The sequence below is a fragment of the Chelonoidis abingdonii genome, chromosome 7, assembly GCF_003597395.2.
Source record: "Chelonoidis abingdonii isolate Lonesome George chromosome 7, CheloAbing_2.0, whole genome shotgun sequence".
NCBI classification, from domain to species: Eukaryota; Metazoa; Chordata; order Testudines; family Testudinidae; genus Chelonoidis; species Chelonoidis abingdonii.
The window spans coordinates 66775496-66788578 of record NC_133775.1 but is presented as its reverse complement, the minus strand read 5'-3'; the positions used below and the strand labels follow the sequence as shown (position 1 = coordinate 66788578).

At 47.7% G+C, this 13083-nt stretch overlaps 1 protein-coding gene across 1 annotated transcript in view; it reads left to right on the top strand.

The window, feature by feature from the left end:
- The window catches only part of NOTCH2 (notch receptor 2), a 142912-nt gene that overhangs the window by 110262 nt on the left and 19567 nt on the right, over positions 1 to 13083 (top strand). Inside the window, exons 21-23 of the mRNA XM_032778319.2 lie at positions 932 to 1064; positions 11435 to 11680; positions 12664 to 12776. Coding sequence (XP_032634210.1) covers positions 932 to 1064; positions 11435 to 11680; positions 12664 to 12776 — 492 coding nt within the window. The remainder of the gene's footprint in view (positions 1 to 931; positions 1065 to 11434; positions 11681 to 12663; positions 12777 to 13083) is intronic.

Below are 13083 nucleotides of genomic sequence, written 5' to 3'. Positions count from 1 at the left end.
CAAAACAAGGTTTCATGTGGTGAAAAACACAGCTAATAAACCTGAGAATAAGTTGAAACTTGGATACTGGCAGGCAGGGAGGCAGCACTCCAGAAGGACCTTCCGGCTGATAGTGGACAGTATTCAGTATAAGGCGATATGGTAGCTAGTTACTAAAATGTTATGCCCCCAGGTGGATGGATTTCTTCACCTCTCCCATCCCTGACTTCTGTGATTTACATGAAAATAAACTAGAACATACTACAAAATTTCTTATGCTCATCTTGCTAGGGAAGTGAGTCCACGTCCTCTCCCTGATCCCTATAGCTGATATACAGGGCTGCGTGAATTGACTCCAGAGGTTGTGTCCAACCCTCATTTCCAGACCCTTGAGAATGGTAGTACATGCAGGATCTTAGAGGCACGTTTCCTGAGGGGGTTGCATTTACATGACATTTAAAACACAAGTCAACTTCTACAGCAGCTGAATCTAATCAGGAGTTCCATGGGTGTCATGTGAGATTCTTGTATGCAATGTAGTTGTAGCGATGTCAGTCCCCAGGTATTAGAGAGAGAAGATGTGGGAGGTAATATCTTTTATTGGACCTGAAGAAGAGCTCCTGAAAGCTTGTGTCTCTCACCAACTGAAGCTGGTCCAATAAAAGATATCGCCTCACTCACCTTGTCTCTCTCATGTGCATCCTGTAAGCTGTCCACAGGAGCAAGATTGTTCACCTTCAGACATTCAATAGTTCCTTGGTCATGTTCTGTGCTTGGTTACCTCTGCTGTTCTGCTGAAATCACTGATGTTGCACTTCAGCTAATGAGGGCAGGATTTGGCCCGCAGAATATTTTGTCCTGTTTTAACCTAGGGTGTGTCAATCTCAAAGTATGCTACTGTGTTCCTGCTGGGTGAAGATTATTTATACTTGTTTGGTTTTTATACCGATAGTGTGTGCCAGGGTACCAAGGAGTCAACTGTGAATACGAAGTGGATGAGTGCCAGTTCCAGCCCTGCCAGAATGGAGGAACCTGCATTGATCTTGTCAATCATTTCATGTGCTCCTGTCCACCAGGAACTCGAGGTAGGAAACTCAGCAATTATGTAAAAGCTACAAGAGGCACTTTCTGTTCTGGTAGACTGGCTTTAATGCCATAGAGTTCCCAGGGCTTATTGTACTTCCTCATGCAGAGGGCTGTTGAGTCAAGCACTCTGAGTACCTGAGAGACACACACATCTTCCCTATTACCTTTAAAAAAGGAACTGGATAAATTATAACATCAAGAATTATTTTAGCCAGCATGGTATTAGCTGTGTAAAAAGTGTGTTTAGTGCTTGCGTAATTCCAGTGTCCTTTGTTCTTCAAGTTCTTAAGATTTCAGCCTCCACTTAACCTCAGTCATGGAATCCTTTTGTAGGAAGGAAGTTTGAACAAATCTGGTCTAACCTGTTCCACTGCAGCTAGACTGATTTTGATTACCCCATAGTCATCTAACGTTGGCAAGCTTATATATTTCAGTGATGGTGATTCCATAACCTCCACTGATAGCGTGTTTGATATAACGTTTGCTCAATTTAACCTCCATTTTCCCAGCTGTACATTAAGCTACTACTGTTAGTTTTGCCGTACTAGATATAGAGAAAGGTGTTATAAAGTGCACATGGGATCAAATGTTTTCACTAGTCATCAAATACTTATCTCCCCTTAGTCATTTTCCAAACAAAACATGCCTGGTTCATTCAGCTTTTCTGCGCAGGTTTTGTTTCCCAAACCAGTTATAAACTTTTTATCCTCCTCTGAATCATCTTCAGTTTCTTTTCTGAAATGTGATGCCCTTACTGGAGCACAGTTCTCCAGGTAAGGCCAAATTTGTGCCAGGTAGAGCTGAGTAGATGGCTCAGACCTTAAACAGGATTATACAACTGCATAAACCACTTGCTGTGTGTTATTAAACTCTACCCCAACTCAGATCACACACTAGTATGAGTCCCCAGCAAGGATCCCCAGTCTAGATAATCACTTATTCCGATGTGAACCACTTTATATTTTTATTGAATTTCATTTATTGTTTTCAACCCATTACCTCAGTTCAAAGATCATTTTGTATTTCAGTCCTATATACCTAGATATTAGGATATGCTGGCATAAATTATGGTACTCAGGGGTGTGAAAAACACACACACTCCGAGTGACATATGTTACACCGACATAAGCACTCGTGTACATGGCACTGTGTCGGCGAAAGAGCTTCTGCTGCTCATGGTGGTTTTATTATGCTGATGGGAGTGCTCTCTACCTTTGGCATAGAGCATTTTCATCAGACATGCTACAGCAGCACTGTGCATGTAGACATGGCTTGCCCCCTGTCTAAATACTGTGACAAAGTCCCTCCTCTACCTTGGTGGGTCCTGCGCTTATTGGCAGATTTGCTCACCTCAGTGATCTTCCCCCACAGTCTGGATCAACTCCTCCTGTGTCTGATCAGGAGTTGGGAGGTTGGGGGGAACCCGGGCCCGCCCTCTACTCCAGGTTCCAGCCCAGGGCCCTGTGTATTGCAGCTGTCTATAGTGCCTCTTGTAACAGCTTCATGACAGCTACAACTCCCTGGGCTACTTCCCCATGGCCTCCTCCAAACACCTCCTTTATCCTCGCCACAGGACCTTCCTCCTGGTGTCTGATAACGCTTGCACACCCTCTCACTCTCAGCTCCTTGTGCCTCTTGCTCCCAGCTCCTCAAACGCACTTCCTCTCCTCTGGCTCCTCACTTGACTGGAGTGAGCTCCTTTTTTTTAAACCCAGGTGCCCTGATTAGCCTGCCTTAATTGGCTGCAAGTGTTCTAATCAGCCTATCTGCCTTAAGTGGTTCTAGCAGGTTCCTGATTACTCTAGTGCAGCCCCTGCTCTGGTCACTCAGGGAACAGAAAACTACTCATCCAGTGACCAATATATTTACCTTCTACCAGACTCCTGTACCCCACTGGCCTGCGTCTGTCACACTACTTAGAAAGACAAGATGGGGGCGATAATTTCTTTGATTGGACCAACTTCTGTTGGTAAAAGAGAGATGCTTTCGAGCGACACAGAGCTCTTCTTCAGGTCTACGAAAGGTACTCAGGCCATGTCTACACGAGCACTTATGTCAGCAAAACTTTTGTCACTTGGTGGTGTGAAAAAACACCCCCCTGAGTGACGTAAGTTACAGTGACATAAGCGTTCATGTGCACAGCACTGTGTTGATGGGAGAGCATCTCCCTACTTCCTTATACTGAAGTAATTCTGTAGTGCAGACCTACCCTTAATTGCCAGAAGCTGAGCTTTCATTCAGAGTTGCTGATACAATGTATGTATGGATGCAAGCTATTTTCAAGCCTTGCTTTTTGGGCATGGTGTATCTGAGTTCATACACATTCTCTTGGAGTTCTTTAACTTGCAAGTGCTACTGAGTTGCTAATCCTGAGGAAAATGTCCAAAGGAAAATGAGTTCTGAGTTCAAAGGAATGAAGAAACTGATAAATGAGCATCTTAGAACAGGGGTGGGCAAACCATGGCCCAAAGGCCAGATCTGGCCCATCAGGCCTTTGGATCTGGCCCGTGAGATTGCCACCCCTGTGGCCATGCCCCTGGGGGAGAAGGAGGGGGCAGAGGGCTACGCACGCTGCCCTTACCTGCAGGCACCACTGCCTGCAGCCCTCATTGGCTGGGAATTGGGAACTGTGGCCAATGGGAGCTTCGGGGGAGGTACCCGCTGGCAAGGGCGGCGCATAGAACCCTTCCCCCCACCCCCAGGGGCTGCAGGGGTGTGGTGCCAGGCGCTTCTGGGAGCGGCATGCAACCAGAGCAAGCAGAGAGCCTGTCTTAGCCCTGCTGTGCGCTGCTGCCACCCCAGAGTTGCTCAAGATGGTAAGTGGCCCCAGGGTGGAGCCTGCACCCCAACCCCCTGCCCTGAGCCCCCTGCCACACCCCAACCTCTTGCCTTGAGCCCCTTCCTGCACACCACACCCCCTCCAAAACCCCACACTCCCTCCTGCAACCCAACCCCCTGCCCCAGCCCTACATTCATGGACCTGCATGCAATATCTCCACCCAGATGTGGCCCTCGGTCCAAAAAGTTTGCCCACCCCGGTCCTAGAGACAGAAAATTTCATTAAAATCTTGCATGCTAGAGGCAGAAAATTTAACTGAGCCACTAGATAGACAAGTTCTGTGTAAATTAGACCCCAAAGAGCTGTATTATCTCTAAATAAAAATCAGTTTGAGATCCTTGATGAAGATAGCTGTTGCCATGCACATATTGGGAGTGGCCAAACAAAAAGAGCTAGCAACTTCTGGCATTGTCTGTTCAACTGGCAAGACTTTTTTCCAATTGGTCACTTATTCATAACTTAGTGTATTTGAGTCTTGACCATTCGCAAACTGTGCTCATATGTATTTTGGTTGGAGATCAAAATCTGCTGAGTTTCCAATGCATCCGTACTTATAAGTGTTGTAGGAGAAGCAGTAATCTGTATGCTCTGTATAACCTGTATGCTCAAAAGGTCTGTTACACTCTCCTGCCCCTCCCCACCTGTCTCCTCTCCCTCTTTGAATACCTGTGAAGTGGCTTTCCCCCACCCTTTCCTCCTGGAATGCTTGTGGGATGAATGGGCTGCTTAAACAGCTGGAAGATCAGAAGAGCTTCTAGATAGACAAGGTGTCTGGGACTCTAATTAGGCAGCACTCACACACCCAATGCATGGACACTGGCTGAGGTGGAGTGTGACCAACCAGAGGCAGCCAAGTCATCTCTAGTCATAGGCCATGAGGAGCAGGTCCTTAAAAGGGGAAGGGGCCATGTGCTTAGGAGTGCACTCACAAGCTTGTACCTCCCATGGAGGCCCTTCACCCGGACCGCCTGGCGAGTGGTTCACTGCATTGCATTCCATCGTTCCTCAGGAAGACTTACCTTCATCGCACCATCCATCACTGTGCTGTGGGACACTTATACCTTGAAGGATCCTGACACCTCCAGTGCCATGCCTGTCTTGGGAGCATGAGTATGCGAGTGTGAGTGTGACACCCTCCCCCCCCTTCTTTTGAGCTTAGCTGTCAATATAATAAACGTGCTGCTTTCTGCCAAACTCTGGTGGGTTATTAGTCCTCCTTAAGCTTACTAGCTGACCCAATTTCGGGTAACATTAAGGACTAAACTGGGAACGTACATTGGAATAGCAATGTCTCTTAGGGGTGTGAAAAATCCACCCTCTTGAGAGAGAAAAAGCTATACTGAGCTTAACGTGCATGCACACACACACACACACACACACACAGAGCGCTAGGTCAGTGGAAGATTTCTTTCCATGGGAGAAGCTTTCCCATTAGCATAGGTAGTGTCTATACTGAAGCGCTATAGCTGCTATGTTTTAAGTGTAAACATGGCCTAAGAAAACAATGAGTGACATAACAAGGTCATAATATGGCTCTTGTGACTTTTTGCTTTACAATTGTATTTTTTTTCAAATGGCCAGAATGTATTTAGAAATTCATTAATTGCAACTGATTTTACTTGTTGGTATAGGCTACCTGCTATAATGAAAATTTTTTCTTTGTCACGAGATTGAATACGTTAGCAAATTAACAACATTGGACAAGACAGTTTACATTATACTCTTGATTGCAGCATTTGTAATCATCATATAGTGGTTTTATCGCTAATTGAAATAAAGTATTGAAATATAAGTTTTGGCAGATATTCAACTTATGCTTATTAGAAGAGCCTGAAACCAAAAGAAAACTAAAATGTATATGTGCACACAAAACCCAGTATTTAAATTAGATATTACATGCAACAATATATGGCTTAGTTTTATCCATATGTATTATATGGACATATTATGCTGTCTTCCCACTGACCATCTTATCACCCTCCTTCTGATGACCCAAACAGCCTCTGTCACTCCCCCTATCCTTTTCTGTGGCACAGTCTGCCTCCATACTTTTGTAGATAATCAGAATTTATAAAATTGAAGCTCTACTTTACCTACAAATGCCACAATTTCATATCTTGGAAGTTTACTTTGGTATGTTTGCCCAGAAATCATTCAATTTAAATGTCATAGTACCCTCTCTGAAAGCATTAAACAAATAATTCAATGGCAAATTAAGGGCCCAGTGCAGCAGTGCACTCTGGCTTCTTTGTGCTGTTCTGATAAGTCAGATTTGCAGCTGCTTTTTGTTATCGGACCAATACACTGGAGCTACTTTGCACTGCTCCAAAGCAGCTCAAATCAGCTGCTGTAACTAAATCTATCTCCAAAAGTTAGATGGAAAAAACATGCAAGTTTGCTACTAATGAACCCATTAGAGATTACATGGTAGAATTCTCTCTTTTTTTAAGTCTTCATATATTAAACTTCCCTAAAGGAAATTCTTAAACAAAATTGTATGACCGTAGAGTTAAGGTTTAACAACATACTGCTTCCGTTCTGTCTTCGTCTTTGTCACCTGTTTTTCAAAACATAGCTTTCAGTACAAGCTTGCATTTTAGAGCCAATGAGAGCAGACATTTCTTGCCCTGTTAACTTCTTCCTCTCTGAAGGTTATGCAGCACTGAATACATTGCTGAAATGCTAGGGAGGAAAGAATTATTGTGGATTCTGTTTGTTAGTGTTCCTATCACAGGGCTTGTCTACACTTACAGTTTTGCAGCGCTGGCCGTTACAGCTGTGGTCGTACAGCTGTGTACGGCCAGCGCTGCAGTGTGTCCACACTGACTACGGCCAGCGCTGCAGTGTGTCCACACTTGCACCAGTTGCAGCGCTGTTGTGAGTGGTGCATTGTGGGCAGCTATCCCACAGAGCACCTCGTCCCAATTTGCTGCTGGGGGTTGTGAGAAGGGGACGGAAGGGTGCGGGTCATTCCGCTTCCTGTTCCAACGACCCGTGGTGCATCGCTTCCCTTTTCAGCCGTTTGGTGCCATTGTGATTCTGCTGCGTTGGATTCAGGAAGTATGGAGCCCGCGCTGCTTAGGATGTTGCCTGATGATGTTGCCAAGCACATTCCCGTGTCTGCAGTTTGATCTTACCTTATGCTCAATAGTGACCAGTGATTTTTGAGCGTCAGATGATGAAATAGTGCTGCTGACACTGCTACACTATAATATGCTTGTGTCAGAACGACGTGCTCTGCAGCGTGGAACGCCGCCTTTGGCTCTGGGAACAGAGTACTGTAGTGTGATACACTCGTCCTGTCCAAGTCTGGGATGACGAAGCAGGTGGCTGCAAACTTTAGATGCGAAAAGCCACTTTCCGTGGGATCTGTTTGCTGAGCTGCCCAACCCTGCGGCGCTTACGGATCACGTCGGACTGAGAGCTGCTGCCTGTCGTGGAGAAGCGCGGTGTGGCTATTGCGTCTGGAAGCTGGCAAACTCCAGTCAATGTAACTACCTGTATCAGGTCGCTAACCGTTTGGATGTGGAGGAGTCGACCTTGGAATAGTGTGTGATGCAAGTTATGCAGGGCCATTTAATCGAATCCTAGTTCAGACGAACCGTGACATCTGGGAATGTGAGGACACTGTGGAGGCTTTGCCCAATGGGTTTCCCCTAAATGTGGAGGGCATATAGATGGTATCGAATCTTGGCATCCCTGATCCGAGATAATTGGAATGGTAGGGGTGTTATTTTCATAGTCCAGGTGTGGATTACAGGTTTTCACTGACATTTTACACGTAGGATGCCTGAAAGGTCTTCATGATGCACGATCTTTCGAACAGTGGGCTCTCGGTGCTCAGGCAGACTGCCAGCTAGACACAGCTTGGGGACGTTAGAATGTCCAGTTCCTTGTGAGAGCCCGCTACTTAATGCTCTTGTTCATGAAACCGATACAAGGTTTGTACAGGAGCAATGTCGGTTTCAGTTACTTACAGGCTGAGCCGGTTTGACAGAATGACTGTGGAGTGTGCTTTTGTGCGTTTGAAGGTGTTTTTTGTCTTTTTTTTTTGTTTTTGTGGTTGTTCTGTGAGACTGAAGAAGTCTCTACGGAAAGTACACGTGTTGGAAACTTTTCCGCTGCGCATTATATAACCGTCTGTTGCTGTTCTCCATAATTATTTGTGAAGGAGGGTGAAACTTCAGTGGAGAATGGTGCCTCCGAGGTTTCAACGTTCCGCTGGATTTTGCCCAGCACCAGAGAGCAGGCGTATATAGAGGGTCCAGCACCGTGCTCTCAAGGATAAGGGCATGCTTAAGGAGCACAATTTGAGGCTGAAAGCCACAGATTTGGTGTCTTTTCACGCAGTTAGTGAGCATTGCTCACAGCAAGTTACTTGCTGGGGGCAATTTTTCACATTTATTTGTAGTTTCCATTTTTTTACTTGTAGTAAAGGATTTACAGTTCTGTAATATAAAGTGATAAAAAGAAAGAAATTCTAGCTTTTTTTTTTTTGTTTTCTTTTTCGCTTTTTTTTCCTTTATTAAAAACTTACAATACATCAAACAGGAAAGGGGGGTACCGCGTATTAGCATTCACTCACGTTTGATTTTCCTTGAGGGTTTCACTTGGGGCACTGCCTGCTCGCACTTGATATTAAAATGCTGGCTTATGGGTGTTGAGTGTTTTCTTGTATTATCTTGTGATGTGACGTCTGGGTGGGGCAGTTGGTTGGTGGTAAGCACCAGATGCTGGAGAGGGTGTTTTGAGGAAACATATGGGGGACAATGTGCTGAGTTTGGGATGACCTGAGGCATCTCTCTGCTCTGCCTGCATGTCTACCATTGTCTGATACACATCTTGATTGCTCGTGGGGGGTTGGTCGGCTTGTCCTGTCTGGCTTTTTCAGTACTGCTGCAGGGGCGGTTAAGGCAGACCAGGTGCTGCGGGAAAAAATCACAAGAAATTCACCCGTCCCCCAGGAGCAGAGCAGCCATGGCCACTGATCAGAAAAGCGTAGGACAGGGCTGGTTAGCACCACCAGGGACACTCAGCAAAGTGCATTGGGGTGGGGCAGAGCCCAGCGGGCCTTCCCCGAGTCCCAGGAGATGACCCCTTCCAGCTGCCCCCGGCTTTGTCTCTTTCCGGCCAGCAGGGCACCTGCGTCTGTCTCCAGCACGTCTGGCTGATCCGTTGCAGTGCAGGGAGCCCGTCAGTTACACCCTTGCCGGTCTACAGGGGTGTCGGCCTTCTCTGCAGACCGTCTGGCCATCACCCCTGCTCTAGGGGCGCTGCACCTTATCCTGCATCACCTAGCTATCGAGTGCACAGAGGGAAACTGAGGCACACAGCCATATTCAGAGACAACGTGAGAACATTCCCACTTCTCCTGGAGTATCCTGCCCCCAGGGCGGGAATGCAAGACCCTGGGTGTTTGCTGGCACTAGGCGATGAGGGTGGACTCTGCCCACCGGAGCCTCAACCTCCAGCCCTGCTCGCAGCCCCCCTGGAGTCCGGCTGTGGTGCCCGCTAGAAGAGGGACTGTCAGCCACCCACAGCACGGGCTAAGCCCTTAGCGTGCGCGGAGACACCCCCGAACCCAACTGGGATGGAGACACAGGCCTGGTGCGCTGCTCCCAGCTCTGGGGGGGGGGCTTGCAGCACGTCAGCCCCCTTAAGTCACACTGGGCGTTGTTTGGGGGAGCCCCCGGCCCTCTTCGGCTGTCTGGGACGTGAACCTCAGCAGCGCCAGCCCCCTATGCAATGAGTCCACGCTGAACAGGCACCTGGGGATACTTGAGTACCCAGCCAGCAGCTCTGAGGACACCCTGGGCGTGGTCACGGGAGCGGTAAAAGTTACAGCCTGGTCCCTGCGGGTCCTTCAGAAGCCCAGAGCTCGTTCGAGACCCCCACATTGAGCCCCAGTTACCGCAAAGAGGTGCGGCGCCCCGCTCTCCCGGCTCTCCCGGGCCGGAGCTCCGTGCAAGCCCCGCTTCCCGGCCGAGCTCCGCAAGCCACGCATCTCCCGCTTCCCGGCCGAGAAGCGCGGGCAAGCCCCGCTCTCGGCCGATCGGAGCGCGGAAGCCCCTTCTTCCGCCGGAGAGCGGCAAACCCCGCTTCTCCCCACCTCTCCCGCTGTGAGCTCCGGCCAAAGCCCGCTCTCCCAGCTTTTTCCGGCCGGAGGCGCGGCAGCCCCCGTTCTCGGCTGGAGCGCGCCAAGTCCCGCTCTCCCGGCCGGAGAGCGGCAACCGCCGCTCTCCCGGCCAGAGCTCTGAGCAAGCCCCGCTCTCCCCGCTCTCCCGGCCGGAGCTGCGGCAAGCCCCGCTCTTCCCCCGGCCGAAGCTCCGCAAACCCCGCTCTCGCCGGCCGAGCTCCGGCAAACCCCGTCTCACGGCTTAGAGCGCGGGCAAACCCGCTCTCCGCCGGGAGCTCCGCAAGCCGCTCTCCCCGCCTCTCCAGGGACCGGAGCTCCGGCAAGCCCATCTCTCCCTCCTTCCAGGCTTAAGTGTAGACAAGGCCACAGTTTCTTTCATCTAGGGCCTTTGACTTCCTTCATAACCACTGTTTGTTCTCTCATTCTTTCATGCCTCTTGCAACAGGTACTAATACATCATGTCAAACCAGCTTTTTGCTCAGGTAACAAGCTGAATGGATAAAAGTGGGGCATGCATGCTAGGTATATGAGTAAAATGGTCCATGTAGGAAGGAATAGCCAAATTCCCAAATGAAAACTGGGATGCTGGCTGGCCTTTGGGTGTTATAGTGAATGACAAATGAGTCAGTATTATCAGAGTGTTACAAAACAGCAAGTATTTTAGTGAGTTACGTAAATTGGAATATTCTGTGTAAAGCATGAGGAAAATATGGTTCAACTGGATCAGTTATGGGTTGGTTCTTCAGCTGGATCCTATATCTTATTATCTGAGGCAGAACTAGTGATGGGTTTAGGACACTTTCCCTACAGTATCTGACCTAAGAATAGGTTAAACAGAACAAGCAGCCTAGGGGAACTTGTAGAACTACCATCCCTTGTAATGTCCAAAGCTTGTCCTAGATGCCCAGCAGTGGTGCTCTGCCAGTCATGAGCCTGTATTTTATCCACAGGCACTTCTATCAACTTGTTCCATTGCTGATTATTTGAAGTTTGTTGATCCAAACTCTTATCATTAGGTTTCAGGGTTATCACCAAACTAAATTAAAATTGCGGTTTATAGCCTTTCAAGTGACAATGCAGAACTGTCTGCAGTGTTCAGCAAACAATCACTCGATAGATAACTCCTTAACCGTAGGACTAAATCAAATTTTCTAAAATATGTATATCTATATATACACACCTGGAAATGCTCAAATGAAGTACCGCTGAGACTGGGCTAAATCTAACCCACACATTCATTGGGGGTGTTCTGAGGCTGAAGTAAATGAATTGGGCAGGGATCCGAACCCGGGTGAGCCTGGATTAAATGGAAGGTCAACTTTGGTAAGTTGATGAACTATAAGAAATGAGGCTGCAACGCCTGAGGCTCTGGTTTCTCTCACTTGTGTTAACAGGCCGTCTTTGTGAGGAGAACATTGATGACTGTGCTTCAGATCTGGGAGGACCCCATTGCTTTAATGGAGGACAGTGCATTGACCAAATTGGGGGTTACACCTGCCACTGTCTCCCAGGCTTTGCAGGCGAGCGCTGTGAAGGGGATATTAATGAGTGCCTTTCCAACCCTTGTAGCCCTCATGGTAGCCTAGACTGCATTCAGCTAGTCAATGATTATACATGCATCTGTCGCAGTGCCTTCACTGGTGAGTACCTGGAAATGCTATCCCAGTTTCCCATTGACTTGATCAAAACATTATCCTTATTGTCCTGCCCTTCTCTAGGGTCTGGTCTACACTGGGGTTGGATGGGGGGATTGATCTAAGGCATGCAACTTCAGCTATGCTATTCGTGTAGCTGAAGTCGAAGTATCTTAGTTTGACTTACTGGCCATCCTCACGGCAGCAAGTCAACTGCCACGGCTCCCCCATCAACTCCGCTTACTCTTCCTGCTGAGGTGGAGTACGGGTGTCGATTCAGGGATCGATTACTACCCGCTAACGTGGCAGGTAGTGTAGACATGACCCAGGAGTCGTCAGGTTATCCAGTCCATTTCTGTGACAATCCATGATTGTTCCCTCCACAGACTTCTGTTGTTTTAACCAGTCTGGTTTTAAGATCTTCGAGCAATGGGACTTCCATAAATACTGCTAGAGAGAATTCTACAGCCTGATACACTTCACTGCCAGGAAGTTCTTTCCTGATATTAATCTCATCTGTCCTAATCTCATATTCCTAGTTTTTCCCAATTCATTACCCTAAATCCTTTTCCTCCTTAATGTTTACAGTTATCTGAAGGGTGCACAACTCTCATTTCTACTTCCCTGCACACTTAAGCAAGCCATACATGTTTAGCTTTCTCCATAAATCACTCCTTCCAAATCCATAATCAAATTTTTTGCCCTTTTCTTAACTGCTGCCGATTCTTTGATACCATTTTGGTGATATGATCAGAATTGAATGTGGAACATGAGCTATGTTGTACTGCTAGGTACCATCCAGAGGGCATTCTTCAGCTCCACCCCAATTGCCAGGGTTCAGAGACACCTGGAGTTACAGAGTGAACGAGACTTACAGACTGGTAGAGGATCTATTGTCAGTGTCTCTTATTGAAAAATAAAGGGAGCATTGAGCAGCCATTTGATTTTAACTTTGTGTGCTCTCCTTTCCTTGTGTGTCTGCTTCTCAGGTCGTCACTGTGAGACGCTAACAGATGTGTGTCCCCAGCAGCCTTGTCAGAATGGCGGTAGTTGTGTTGTTGCCAGTCATATGCCTGTTGGGTTCATCTGCCAGTGTCCTCCAGTAAGTGTCATGCCCTTACACAGCATGTTTTAGCCCAGACATCCCCATGTTTTCTGGCTTTATTGTACAGTAAGCCCCGTCAGTTAGTGACTGCTCATGAGCAGTGCAAAGATCCTCAAAGCCTCCATCAAACTTCTTATTCTTTGAGTATCGCCGGCACTGATCCCTGCTGTAGAGGAAGTGTGCACCCTCTGAACTTTGTGGGAAGCTGTCTCCATTGGAACTGCACTGACATCCATGTGCCTCCCAGCTGAGCATAGGAGTACAGCCTCACCCACCAGTCAGTTCCTTCTGAATGCCACAGGTG